We start from the raw sequence: 14,836 nt of genomic DNA on the forward strand, positions 1-14,836 counted from the left end.
TGAGTGCACTATTCCTTTAAGGTTGTCCTAAAGCTGATGTTTATTGTCTGTGCTTGATTAAAATGACCAACCATCAGTAAAATGGCATAGCTATTAGCACTGAATTACATAGGAAGAAATGACAGCATAGTCAAAAAAGTTAAGCGTGGATAAAGACTGGCCCTTCTGTGAATGAAGCAATGATGAATAAGAGTCTTATACAGATCTCAAATTAAATCACTTGACCACCGAGCTTCATGAAACAGCATTTATGCAAATGGCGTAACAGAGAACAGTTACACAATCTCAATACGACAGCAGTATTGAACACAAAGAGCTGGTCATCTCTTGGGAAGAATCTTACATTAAAATAAGAAAACCTAAGTAAACAATCATATCTTGAACTAATACCCAGTAAATCTTAAATTTAAATTTGTTGATAAATTCTTTTAAAGTCCATTTGTTTGTCATTTTCCACCTCCATTTTTTAAAATGAGGATTATGGCACCTTCGGTATTAAGAGATTCTAACCCTCGCAAAAATACAATAAAATAAAACAGAACAAAACAGAACTGAACAATTTTCTGCTCTGTATTTTTCCATATACAGTTCTAGTCACTCAGAAAATATGGTGTGTCTGAACGTGTGTGTGCATTCAGCATGATTAGACATTAATATTTAAGTTTGTCTCACATATCAGGAAGCTAAAGCCTTTTTAGCTCAATTTTCAACAGCTTGTTAAAATATGTTGGAAGCTTTGAAAGGGTTGGAGTTTTCTCAGCCAGAATGAGGCAGCGCTCTTAGTGTTTTCTGTAAGCACATCCCGTAATGTAGGTACGTGCCATTCCTCTTCACCTCAATATCCTGAGAAGCGCTTCGGGGGCCTAAAGCGGACTACAGAGGTTCGAATCTAAACAAACGGCGTCTGTTCTGAACGTAAAGTGCCGATGAAGATGATGCTCATGTGAAATTGTCCTCTTGAAATATCAAATGGTCTAATACACAGAATACAGGATCTGTCTTTTTGTCTGTCCAGCAGTCTCAGTGAGCGGGAAGACTCCAACTCCCAGAATTCCAAAGGTGCAAATGTGTAACCCAAAAAGGATAGGCGGAGCTTGTACAGTTCAGTCATTGATTTGCATTTAACATGAATTCTGACAAAGTAAGAAACCCTCTGACTGGCGTTGTCCGTCGGAAAGCCCGGACCCCTCAGTCCGTCTTTCAGTTGTCTGGGTCAATTGAGAAGGTACATTTATCAGATGTCCTTTTGAGTTTTTCGGCGCATGTTGGCTGCGACTTTTTTTGGGTGGGGGGGATTTTAGAGACATGCAAACACAGTCACATGGTCAGTCCAGTGTTTTACAACAGATGGAAAGCAGATCCCTTGTCAGAGTCAATATTGCAGTCACTTCACACGAACTGTGCTTTCCCAGCTTCTGTTAAGTCATCGCTGGATGCAGATTTCCTGAATCGGGCTGAGGGACTGATGAGATATGCGTGCTTTGAAGGGCTGAATGACAGTTCAATGAAGGAAGTGGGATATTTAAGTCATGTGAAATATCTACTGCTCACGTTTTTCACATCAGGACAGGAAGTCGCTATCGTTCTGGAGCCATCGTTCTGGACCGGGCCAGGGAAGTAGGACAAGAGGGGGGAAATGAGGTGTCGCTCACCCTCCAGGGTGGATTGCTTGGAGAAGATGGGGGTGAAGGGAAGTGTTAAAGCTGGAAACCCTCCATGGGAGCCTCGCACTGCTGGAAGAGGAACTGCTGCTGCTGGAGGTCGACGGCAGGGGCCAGGGCCGGATCTTCATCCTCTGTGTTGAAGTAGCGCTCGATCAGGTCAAAAGCCTTCTGGTAGATCTCCTGGTTCTCATGACCCTGTAGAAACTCCAGTTTGTCCAACCCTGATGGAAAGCAACAGGAAAAGGTTTGTCTTTTTTCTAGACAAATATATAATAGTCTACATTTTATGCCAATCCATTATTTTTTTATAATTCGGTTTTACTCCATTGTAGTTGTTGAGAGTAATATTTGAGTTCAAACTTAAAATTGAATCAACTATTTTATATATTAATATGAATATGAACATTTAAAAAAAAAAACATGTGAAAACTCATTATGAAATTCTGATCTCCAGAATTAAAGACGTTGACAGGATTAAAACTGCTTAATATTGGGGGCATCCAAGTTATTTTAATTTTTTTTTTTTTTTTTTTTTAAGTAGCACAATAGTTAATTTCTCTGGTAATTAGTTACTTTTATAATGATGCAACTCCGTTACTATTTGTGAAAAGTAACTATAATTAATTACTCTTTTAAGTAACATGCCCAACACTGGTCATAACTTTTGGTGAAATAGTGCAGATACTGGTAAAAAAAATGAAACCACATAGTAGTGCTCATGTGTTTGTGCATGCTATAAATGTACACTATTAAAAACAAGCTTTTGTGTCAGAATTGTACTTCAGTTTTCTTTTGTTGACAACAGATTTATGATTCTCACTGCATTTTCACTAAACATAATTAAGTTACGTGAGTATAATGAGTTCATTATGCTTATGAGTGCACATTATAAGTGACCCAAACTCACAGTACTTGCAGAGATGGTGTTTGTGTGGAGCATCAATTACTGTGAACCAAGCTGCTCAGAGGCTATTAGTTTTCATAAGTTTACACAATTCACGTGGGTGGGTCATACTTCTTAGCTCAAAAAATATGGAAATCCTTATAAATATGGGAAAATCACATGCAAGTGTAATGACTAACATACCATACGCCTCTTCAATGAGGGCGCAGTAGGGGTTGATTCCTCCTCCTCGTTTAGCCTCCAGCTCACCCAGTCTTAGGATGTTCTCCAAGCCATTCAGTGCCACCTGTACGATCTTCGAATCCATCAGAGTCAGTAGGTCACACAAGGGCTTGATGCAACCAAGCTCAACAAGATGCCTGAGGAGAAGATTGAAGCATTAAAATATAAAGCTGTCTTGGTTGCTGATGCAGGAATTGATCTGATCACAAACTGTCACAGGAGATGCATGGTTATACCAAGCTAAAGCAGTGATCTGTCTCACCTGATCTGCTCAGCAGAACCGCCAGATGTGGCGTTTGTGATGGCCCACGCCGCCTCCTTTCTTGTACGGAACTCAGCTACTTGCAGAATATTTATCAACGGGGGGAGCAAGTCTGCATCTATCACCATCTACAAAGATTGTGAGAGAGAAACAGACACTTTCAGACCTGTAGATTATTTTAATTTGTTCCGAAACAAGGACTTAAAATGTTACATGGTTGCATTTTTTTGCATTGAAATGTTGCCTTGTGAAAAGGAACTGAACCAAAAAGTGTACCAAAAATGTCTTTATGCAAGTATGCAACTAAAGCAGAAAACATGCCAGGTTCCGAACTAAATACTACAAATGAAAACACCCCCAAACTAACATTCATGTGTTAACATTCATGCATGTACCTGTATTTGTGCACGGTTTCCAGCTGTGATATTGGAGATGGTCCAACATGCCTCTTTTTTAATGGATTCTTTTGGGCTACTCAGCAGGTGAAGAAGACTTTGCAGGGCAGAGCAGTTAAGAATCACCTGTTTATGACAAAACAAATAATGTTATACTCTAACCATGTAATGGCTACATTACTGCAGAGGACGAAAAAAGTACAGTTGTTTTACCTGAGTCTGTAGGTCATCACCTGTGACTATGTTCCCCACAGCTCTTAGAGCAGGAGACACCACCTTATATTCTGCATGTCTGGACAACATGAAAACAACAGCTCAGAAAACTGCAGTCATTCTAAGGATTTGAAGTAGCACCCATAAAAATACAAAGTAGAAGCCATAGGTTCTCAACCTGGAGGGGCTTGAGTCCACTAGGGGGCCTCAGCAAACTCAAAATGGCTTAAAAATCATCTTTAAAAAATGGCTAAAACAACTAAAAATCAAGAAATTTCTTATTTTTATTCAACTATTTATTTTCTTTAAAGAACCAAGGTTTCCACAGTCTTGGAAATCCTGGATAATATGAGAGACTAATTTTAAAAATGTGATTTTTAGATTTGAAAAGTCATATAAAATGTATGAAATATTAGTCAGCATTTGAATATACATTTTTATAGTTATGCCAAGCTCTAAAATATTTTTTGGTGTCCAGCAAATTGACTTGAAGAGTCATGGGGCCTACAAATATTGTTGTCAATAATTGGGGCCTTGGAGTCATAATGGTTGAGAATTACTGGACTTAGCTATTCATTATTCTTTCTATATGTTTTTCATGTCTTACAGCAGCAGCTCCACTAGTCTGCGGCAGACTCCTGAGTCGATAACAGCCTGGATCTTCTCATTGGGACCATCAGACAGATAAGAAAGAGCCCAGCATGCATCAGCCAGAATGTCGGTATCATTCACAAAGAGCAGCCAAGACAGAACGCTGAGACATGGCGACACCTGCATTAAAAGACAAATACACTTCAAGTTTAAAGGTGTGTATAATCTTGTGACGCAATTAGATTTAATTAAATTACTTAATAATCAACTTAATGTTGATTTATGTTGGTTTAATTTAAAAAACATTATCAATGTCATTGTATTGTAAACAAAAATTTATTCACATTATCATTAAATTATAAAATCAACATTAAGCATAATTATTAATAACATGTTCTAGCTTGAGCAAACACGACCATGTTGACGTGTGTATGCCACCCACAGCAATATCGTTGAGGTTTGTGGCTACCGAAATGAAGCAAGAACTGACTATGGCTGTTTATGTGCTTGCTTGTCATTTATTAGGCACGTTTCATCTATCTTGCTCTCCTCATTTACATGCACTAATTTGGTAGGTGCTTTTATTCAAAGCAACATAAGAATGATTTGTACAATAACAGCTAATAGTCAAATGGATTCAGCCACTCTAACTGTAAAGATAGGCCTCTGGCTATTAATAATTTAAGTGCTTTAGTCAAACGTCTCAAGCTACAATAATGTAACTGTTGTTTGTGTGTGGCCCATTCCTGCAATGTTTAGATTTCTCAACTTGAGTCTCAAACACAAACTAAAAAACCTCTTTTATGCTTACCATGGATACATTTATTTGATAAGAGATAGAGTTAGAAAGTAACATGATGAAGTGCATTTATAATTTAAAATAGCTATTTTCTATTTTAATATATTGTTAAATATAATTTATTCCTGTGACAGCAAAGCTACATTTTTAGCATAACTACTCCAGCCTTCAGTGTCACATGAACCTTCAGAATTCATTCTAATTTGCTGACTTGGTGCTCAAGAAACATTTCTTATTATCAATTATGAAAACAGATGTATTATTTAATATATTTGCAAAAAACATTACACATTTTTAGGATTCTTTGATGAATTTAAATTTTAAAAGAACAGCATTTTTAGCAATAGAAATCTACTGCAACACTATTAGTGTTTGTTTAAATTAAACACGTCCTTACTGAATAAAAGCATTGTTTAAAAAAAAAATCATAATGACTTTAAACTTTTGAATGGTAGGTTGTAAGGTATTGTTATTATTATTATTATTTTGCATTATTCAGTAATGTTAGAAGTCTGACAACAACACCAACATTTTTTTTTTTACGTAATCACATAAAAAAAATTGCGTATTCAAAAAAAATCTAAGTCAATCTGTTTAAATTGGTTAAAGTCAATCTGAGCATCACAACATTATAATGTACAATATGAAAAAATGAATATTTATTAAAGATTATATTCAACAGCATAAATTATTAAATTAAATAATAAAGTACATTAGTGGTAGATGATGGTAAAGGTAACCTAAATGTAAAAGAGGGGAAATGAGCTTGGCACAATTAAATATTCAATCCTGATCCTAATATATTATATTATATTAAAATATATAATATATTTTTTATAGAACAGCCTTTAACAGATATATTGTTCATGTTTCTATAAATCTACTTTGAAACGATGTATATTGTAAAAAAAAAAACTCTACAAATAAATTCTACTGAACTGCATGGAAACAAAAGGAGGTGACTTTTACCTTGGCAAAATCTGGGGGTGGGTTTTTCCCCCTGCACAGGTTAGACAGGGCCCAAACTGCATTCCTCATCATAGTCAGACGGTTTTGTTTTGCCAACAACCTGATAATGAGAATTTTACATCATTAGAACAACTACTCAACAGTATAGTTGTTCTAAAACAAATGGTTGACTTACTGTACTAGAGAGGGTAGAATATTGCATTCCAGAACATAGTCCCTGCATTCAGTGCTGTCACCTGCAATATTGCCTAAAGCCCACACTGCCTGCAGTGGAAAAAGACAGTTTCAATCACAAAGTTAGTCCTATTTTCTTATACCTATCTGGGACTATTTTTGCCCCTTCAGCAAGACGCTCACCTGTTCCTGTACATCCTCGAAATCCGAGCAGAGCATCTCAATGAAAATGGGCACCGCCCCAGCCTGGATGACCACACGCGTCTGGTGGGATGTTCCTGAGGCTATGTTAGTCAGAACCCACGCTGCTTCAAACTGCACAGAGACAGAACATCTGTCATCATACTGCAGAAAAGCATTCTCTAATGCACCATTCAAGAGCCAAGGGGATTAAATAAAGATAGCGAGGAGACTTGCAGAATATACACATTCCAATAGTGTGAGCATGTGCTGGGAGAGATCCACGCCGGATGACTCACTGTCTCACGGCATATGTCTGCAGACTGTTCTTCTGCTTCTAGGCTATATGGTTCATTTTAATATCACTTAGATACAGCATGGTAGGCTCACCTGTAGCGTGCAGTTCTCTCTTCTTTTCAGGAACTCAACAAATCGGTCCACGACACCAGGGGTAGCAATAACCTCATCAATAGGGGGATTAGGCTCTAATGGAGGGTTAAAGATGGAATTAGCATCTTTTTATCATAAATATGATTATGCAAATGAATGAATTTCAGTCTTCAGGGTCTTTCACCTTTAGATAAGAGCTTTCTGAAGCGCTGTGTTCCTATGAGCTGTTGTTCTGGGGAGCTGGAGAAGATCACCTGTATCATGTCCTCAGAAATAACATTTCCCTGTGATATTAGAAAGACAGAAATAGTCATAATCTATATCGATTTTTTCAACACTATGATTAACTATTGTTTTATCTTTCTCACCGTGATTTGGTCCATATTGTTGGCTTGTGATTCCAGATATCCACTGTCCGACATCCCTTCATCCTCCAATGTTCCATCCTCCTCCACTGTGGCCACATTTCTGCGCTTGAACAGCTGTAAGAACACAAACTCTCAGCTCACTGTTCTCAATAAAATACCAACATGTGCCACATATCAATACGAATGTTGCATTTCTTTCCTTGGAAGGAGTAAGCGAGTGATGTTTTCATTATTGTTACAATATTTTCTCCTGTAGAATTAGCTAGAAGTAAAGTATTTGTAGGCTGATTCTCTCAAACACTGTAAATACTGTGATTTTAATAAGACGTTATTCTGCTTGAGTATTTGTGTGTGTGTGTATAATATATAAGTGCACATAAACTAAACAACAACATCAGAGTACAATAACAAGACACAAAGCAAAGATCCACAAAGCCACTCTTATAGCTCCTACTTGTTCATCTTTCTTTTGTTTGCGAAGTTGAAGGCCTTCTTCCTCCCTCCTCCTCCTCATCTCATCTGTGTTGAGCGATTTGTTTTTATAGCTTTTGAGACGTGCATTGTCCTTCCCCTGACTCATGATGTTGCCTGCTGGAAAGACATGATCAAAGCAAGATGAGCACAAGAGAAATCACCAAGACTCATTAAAATAGTTGCTTGATCTCAGCTAGATGACAGGCTTTGAAAGATCATGTAATGTCACTTGTTTCTATCAGCAGTGGACACATACACCAATCATAATGCCAGATATGCATGCACATCCATCGTTTGTGACATAACTAATCTGACAGCAGCAAAAATACAGAATACTAATGTAGTCAGAGCTGTAACCTACTCAAATGACCTTGTCAGTCATTAAATGCTGGGCTAAACTAGAAAACAGAAGTATATGTTGAGGTTTTGTGTCAATGTTTATAGCCAGAGGCTGGATACTTTCAATCACTTGCATCTAAAATCAGTCGAGATCAAGAAGATAAAGACCCCATTATGAAACAGAAGTAGCAATAGTTTTTTTCTTCTATAGTGTGACATATCAGACTGTAACGGATTATCAGAAAATAAAAAAAGTGTAGGCTGGTGACTTGGTTCTATCCATCAGTTGTTGATTGGATTTTGAGATGTGGGCGTTGCACTTAAAAGTGGAGGCAGATGAACATTGCAGAGGTGGTGTACATCACCAGAGAGACGTCTGTAGTTTTCACACAAATGTCTGTCTAGAATATGTGTTTTCGTGCAAGTTTATGGATTATTTTTTATTATTATTATTATTAAAGGGGTGTGTTTGTTGTTTGTAGTTGTGTTTTGGTGTGAAATATGTGATTTAAGAAGAATGTTGTATATGTTTGTGTGGCTGAGACTGTTGTATAATAATGAAAATCACTAAAAATATTTGAATAATATTTTGCTTTCATAACACTTTCATACTAGGGGAAAGAAAACAGGCAAAATACATAATTTATTATTACTACACTTTATCTATTTGCATCTGTACATTTCAATTAATTTAAAGGTGGTTTTCTCAAAATTAGATTTTTTTTTCTCATGCATCTCCACTTCAGTTGAACTAAAACCAAACTTTCCAATTTTATTCCTTTCTAGGGGTTTGTCCATATGTCATTCACATGATTTATATAAAATTTAATTCAACAAATTGTATTAATTTTTATCCGCCTGTTGACCTTATTTTTCTACTTATGGAGTGATAAAATGATTCAAAATTTTAAATACTTTTATTTGTCAATTTGTGTGACCTAATGTGTCAACAAAATGAAACGAAAATTTAACCTGGTTTTATCTAATGTTCAGATTGCTGTTCTGGAAATGTATTCAAATTAGTGCATATTTCATTAGACATGGCCACATATGCATATTTAAGCATAATATTCCAGAAATGCACTGTGATTAACCAACTGCGGACGAAAAAGGACATCTATTAGTTATAATTTTACTCTATTCACCTGTTGCGTTTTTCCATAAATGACTAAAAAGAATATTAAGATATTAGCAAGAAACAGAGCCAGACTGGATCTTTGACCCCTGCTCATGGGCAGTGGCGCTTCAGCCCGCAGTGAAGGGGAGCGACCCATCCAACCATCTCCACCTAAAAACATCCCGCCAAACACACCAATCCAACCGTACATAGCGCCTGCGAAGCGGAGACGATCGATTCAAGTCAATAAAATTTAATTTTAGCTCCTCAGATGGTAGCGATCATCGACTGAAGAGCAGGTTTGTTGGTAATATCGTCTTAACGCCAGACTCGCCTCCCCCTCCCAGATCTGCGCAGCAGCCTCTGTTAGCTCCCCTGCTAACCCACCCAACAAGGTTGTCCGACTGCTGCTTATATTTAGGTTTTAACATTTTTATCTTTTGAATTTAACATCATATTGATGGAATAAAACCACTCAAACACAAATAATCCACAGTGGCGCACTGACCTGTCAAAACGGTCTCGTTTATCCCTGCGTCGTTTAAGCTGCTACAGTTCAGCCTCCGCCGGTATAGTGATACTGCGCATGCGCACTGGGAGAAGACATCGTGTGAGAAGCGCATGTCTGCTTCTCGGTGTTGCCAGTTTTGTGTAACGAACCGTGTTGCCATGTCCACTTATAATAAACCCGGTCGTTTTTTCTTTTTTTATAATAAAGGAGCTTATAAATATGGATAATCGCGAGGTGAAGAGATGTTTTGAGTCTATGTAGGCCAACGAAACGTTTTCGGCTTGCTAGTGCCTTATGACCTCTGTAACAAATAAATAAAGTTTAACTGAATACTGATCGCATCTGCCACATATGCTCAGTGCATAGCCTAAGTTATGCACTATACATTATACAATTATTATTATTAGATTTAAACTACCCAAATGATGCATACATGCACGAATGAAAGAGATTATTTACACAGAGAGAGAGAGATGTGTGCATCTGTTACTATAGTTACATTACTATAGTCTAATTTATTTATTTATCTCCGAGCAGGTGTTTTTCCAGCAAGATTTGGCAACACTTGGTCTTCCTCGCTGCACTGTATTTTATATTGAATGTTTCTCTTTTTACACTACAAATATTTTATATAAATCTAATAGTTTAAACAAAAGATGTACAGAAATAAATTAAGTCTAAAATAAAGTAAAAACTAAATTTAAAGGAAGTATTCTTTAACATATTAAAGCTTTAACCATGTAAAATGTTATATTAATTTATTTATTTTTATAAATCACACATTTTGGGAAAACTAAGAGTCAACAATAATAGGGATCTGGCAACCTGAATGAGATAATGCGATGCGCAACACTACTGCTGTTGTTTTATCTCATGAATCCCTTAACGCAGATTGTAGACATAACATCAGATATAGGCCTATTTAATTACAAGGCAAAAAGTACCCTCATATCGTCTCATCCTTCCTGAAAATATCCTCCAGGTGTCCTTTACATGTCGCTAGAGGGCAGCAGATAATCTGTCTGGTCTTCACCAGTACAAGCAGGTTACAAACACAGCCACTTTTCATTTGCATTGTCATTGTGACTGCACCAGTGATGGTATCTTTTGAGGTTTTACGTCGTTTGTGCGTGTTTGCACTCAATAAACCGGTTTATCATGGTAGAGTTATCTCAGCATGTGGACTAAAGACTTCAGCCGTCAATCACAGTGGACCTGATCCAGGTAGAGCTGCTGGTGGGAGAGGCACCTACATCCTCTCAAAATAAGTGGATTTAATTATTGCAGATAAAACTGATCATCTTTAGCAAGGCATTATATCTTTTAGAGGCCGTATTTCAGTGAAGTCTGCAATGTCAGGTAAAGGGTGATTTATTACAGGAACTTTAGATTTTTTGTTCCAATTCCAATTATTCTCGAAAAACACAAGTATGCAATCTTTGTAATATATTTACTGACTATTTATTTATTGTTTGTGTATGTATGCATTTATGTATTTACTGTCTTTTTATTTATTGACTTATTTAGTAATTCATTCATTGTCATTGTATTTATTTTGCATATTATTTATAAATGTAAGTCAAATATAAGTTACTTAAAATATCAGTCATTTCATGAAAGGATCCATTTATTAACAAATATAAAAGAGACATATTTCAGTAAAGTCTGCTGTGTCAGATAAAGGGTAATTTATCACATAGGAACCTTGGACTTTGGTCGAATCCCCAATTATCTTAACTTGATAAATTACAATCATATTCACAAAAACAGATATCTAAGTAAGTGAATTCATTCATTCATTGTCAATATTATTTATAGTTATAATTAAGAAATGCCGATGTTGATAATAGTGATGTATTTATTCATTAATTATACAGTATACTATACAGAATATTGAAAGGAACCATTTATTAACATATAAAAGATAAAGAGACTTATATAAAGGGCCATTTATTAGGCTATATAGGAACTCTGGACTTTGGTTCAGTTCCCAGTTATCTACTTGATAAATAACCATGATATGAATGTATTTATTTAAAGCAGTCAATAATTATTTATTGACTGCTTTGTGCTTTAAATTGTGGTCAGTTGTACTGACTAAACCACTTAGCAATTGTTTTGTTCTGTTTTTGTTTCTGCTTATTATAGCAAAACAATTGTTTGACTTGTCTTTTGTATCCCACTAACAAAACACACAGCCTTTATGTGTCTACTAACCATGAAGAACAGGATTTTTAGTAAAATCCTGTTTTTATGTTGCATGATTTTTACTGGTATGAAGTAATGAACATTAATTAGCAATAATGAGAATATCAACTCATTTTGATTGATTTTTCACATTTTTAGTGTCAGTTGTGACATACGAACAGCTCAAAGCTATGCTGGCCAATCACAGCGTGCAGCTTTTTGATGTCAGAAATCCAGATGAATTCCAGGCTGGCCGGATTCCTGATTCAGTCAACATTCCTTGTAAGTCACTATAGTGAAGTGAAGAATCAGTGTTTCTTGTTTCAGTATCTCATTCAGTTTTTATGTCTCTCTCAGTGGGACAGCTTGAGGAGTCACTGAAACTCCCACCACAACAGTTTCAACAGCAGTTTGGGGTGAAAGCCCCTAAAAAGGAAGACGATGACATAGTTTTCCATTGCCGAAGCGGGAAAAGGAGTTTGACTGCTCTTGAAATCGCTCATCGTCTGGGATTCTCCAAGTAGGCTATTGAAAACATACACACTGATCTCATTATAAGCCCAGAACTCATAACACGTGGATGATCCAATTAATTAAATATTCCGTGTTGTTAGAAGAACTACTTGTTTTCTTTGTCTTTTTCAGGGCTCGGCATTATGCAGGCGGATACATTGATTGGGAAGAGCGTGAGAAGTAGTAACAGGACTAATTGAGCCGCATTTTAAATTAACTTCATGTCACTGCAACTGGACCATTAATCTGGAAATAGATCATCAAATTAAATATTGACACGTGAAACCGAAGAAAGTTGCTCATTTTGCTGTTTACAAAGATCTGAGTCATTAATGACTCGTCAATTATTATATGTGACCCTGGACCACAAAACCAGTCATAAATATCCATTTTTCGAAATTGAGATTTCTATATCATCTAAGCTGAATAAATAATATTTCCATTGATGTATGGTTTGTTAGGATCGGACAATATTTGGCTGAGATTCAACTATTTGAAAATCTGGAATCTGAGGATGCAAAAAAATCTAAATATTGAGAAAATCTCCTTTAAAGTTGTCCAAATGAAGTTCTTAGCTGTGCATATTACTGATCAAAAATTAAGTTTTGATATATTTACGGTAGGAAATTCACTAAATATCTTCATGGAACATGATCTTTACTTAATATCCTAATGATTTTTGGCATAAAAGAAAATTTGATAATTTTGACCCACACAATGTATTTTTGGCTATTGCTACAAATATACCTCAGCGACTTAAGACTGGTTTTGTGGTCCAGGGTCACATATGATATGAATCATATTGCATTAAGGTGTGATTATTAATTAATTAGTGTATTAGAATCATTATTGATGTAGTTTGAGAACTCATCAATTATTGTTGTGATATATTATAATAAAGCAAATATCAGAAAATACATGAAGCAAAGCTATTTCAGATAAATACTTAAAGAATTGCTCCTTCACATTGAACCAGACGGATCAAACTATTTCTGGACTGTAAAAACAAATGTGAATATATATTTACAAATCTGCTTTATTAAAATATTTTTAAAAGGCTCTCAACATTGCTTAATTCATCACTGGACAATTCATTTGGAAATTAGGAAATTTTGACGAATGAAACTGATGAAATTGACTATTTTTTCATATTTTGCTACTTACAGCTGTAAATCTGAATGACAGTATATTCGAGTTGCTTTTAAAATATAATAATGACACAATTATTATTATTATATGAATTATATTTAACAAAGCCGATTATCAGAAAATGGATGGAGCAAACGCATTTCAGATAAATACTTAAAAAATTACTCCAGATTGAATCAAATTAATCAAACTATTGGAATGTAAAAATGTGATTATATATGCATATTTACAAATGCGCTTAATTAAAATAATTATCAGTACAAATTGATTTGGACCATCTGAAGGTAAAATTGAATGTTGACAGGGAAACTGCTAATATTTTCATATTTTTCCACTTGCAAAGATGTGAATCTGAAAGACAGTGTAATAGAGTCATTATTAAGATTGTTTTAATGACTCATCCATTATTATTTTATTAATCTTAATATAATCTATTTCAGATAAATGCTTCAAATAATTGTTCCTTCATATTAACTCAGATAAATAAAATAATTTAAAAAAAGCACTGAGTTGTAAAAACCAATGTAAATGTGTGGTTACAATTCAAATAATTTTACAAAGGCTCTGGTCTGTGCAAATTTAGTTGGTGCTTGCTTCTGCATTGCGCTATTACCACTAGGTGGCAGTAATGCAATTAGGCAAAATAAAGGAGCGTTTTACGGCCAGCAAGCAGGTTCACGGTCACAGGTGCTCGGATGCTCATTTCACTGCTGGCTGTTTGGATGTGATCGGATGCACCTTAGTAAATAGCTGTCAGACTGATACTGAACACAGATCAAGGCTGGCACATTTTTCATTGGACTGCAATCAAATCAACAGACCTTCCTTCATCCATCTTGGAGAGAATCATTTAAGTGTCAATTTATATAGTGCTGTTACTGTGGAATTACAGACCGAGTATATAGTCCATCAGATGTAAGCAATAGCTTTGCAGGTATTGGATTTGGCACACGCTAGCGTCTGAGGCTGGGCCTTGTTCTTCCCTGAGTGATGAGAACAGACTATGATAAATGTGAACGTGTCACTTTCACCCCAGCCATAATGGGGTCCACACCTCTGAGCTGGTTTGTAAAATAAAAAATCCAAAACTAATTTCTTTGTTTGCCACAGGGGACCTAAATATACCTGGGTGTTTATTTACTGTAATTTTTTCTCCCTATTCCAAATTTATATTTCACTTTGACCCTCATTTGCTCTTGTTTCTGATTTTCTGCCCTCATATCTCACCAGTATGAGAAGGACTGAGGCAAGTTGTCACAAGGCAATGTATCTCAAATCCAATTACACAAATGAGTTTCCTCTAGAAGTGGATTTGTATGCTGTAAAAACTTGTTGAAAAACTTTGAAAAAACATTAGTTAACCACATTAGTTAAACTTAGATTGGGGGAAAAAAGCATCTTCATATTAATTTCAT

General features: G+C 35.8%; 2 protein-coding genes across 4 annotated transcripts; one reads left to right on the forward strand and one right to left on the reverse strand.

The window, feature by feature from the left end:
* Nucleotides 1–18: 18 nt before the first annotated feature.
* On the reverse strand, nt 19–9,684 carry LOC306865185 (importin subunit alpha-5-like; the record flags this gene model as incomplete). 2 transcript variants are annotated; one of them, XM_079409643.1, is made up of 14 exons in its annotated part: nt 19–1,885; nt 2,752–2,927; nt 3,053–3,180; nt 3,448–3,573; nt 3,661–3,739; nt 4,268–4,431; nt 6,020–6,119; nt 6,195–6,283; nt 6,377–6,508; nt 6,764–6,858; nt 6,948–7,047; nt 7,132–7,245; nt 7,586–7,722; nt 9,570–9,684. In XM_079409643.1, the coding sequence occupies 14 exons, from the start codon at nt 9,682–9,684 to the stop codon at nt 1,698–1,700; spliced, it is 1,743 nt and encodes a 580-aa protein (XP_079265769.1). In that variant the 3' UTR covers nt 19–1,697. The 2 variants fall into 2 exon arrangements, with proteins under 2 accessions (XP_079265769.1, XP_079265770.1); XM_079409644.1 differs by having other exon boundaries at nt 236–1,885; nt 7,586–7,719.
* Nucleotides 9,685–10,669: 985 nt separating this feature from the next.
* Nucleotides 10,670–12,611, forward strand: LOC306865188 (thiosulfate:glutathione sulfurtransferase; the record flags this gene model as incomplete). 2 transcript variants are annotated; one of them, XM_079409651.1, is made up of 4 exons in its annotated part: nt 10,670–10,808; nt 11,925–12,041; nt 12,117–12,279; nt 12,405–12,456. In XM_079409651.1, 4 exons carry the CDS (start codon nt 10,670–10,672, stop codon nt 12,454–12,456), a joined length of 471 nt encoding a protein of 156 aa, XP_079265777.1. The 2 variants fall into 2 exon arrangements, with proteins under 2 accessions (XP_079265777.1, XP_079265778.1); XM_079409652.1 differs by having other exon boundaries at nt 10,774–10,931; nt 11,919–12,041; nt 12,405–12,611.
* Between the last annotated feature and the right edge of the window lie 2,225 nt (nt 12,612–14,836).

This window comes from Barbus barbus (genome assembly GCF_936440315.1).
Source record: "Barbus barbus genome assembly, chromosome: 46".
In the NCBI taxonomy this organism is placed as follows: Eukaryota; Metazoa; Chordata; class Actinopteri; order Cypriniformes; family Cyprinidae; genus Barbus; species Barbus barbus.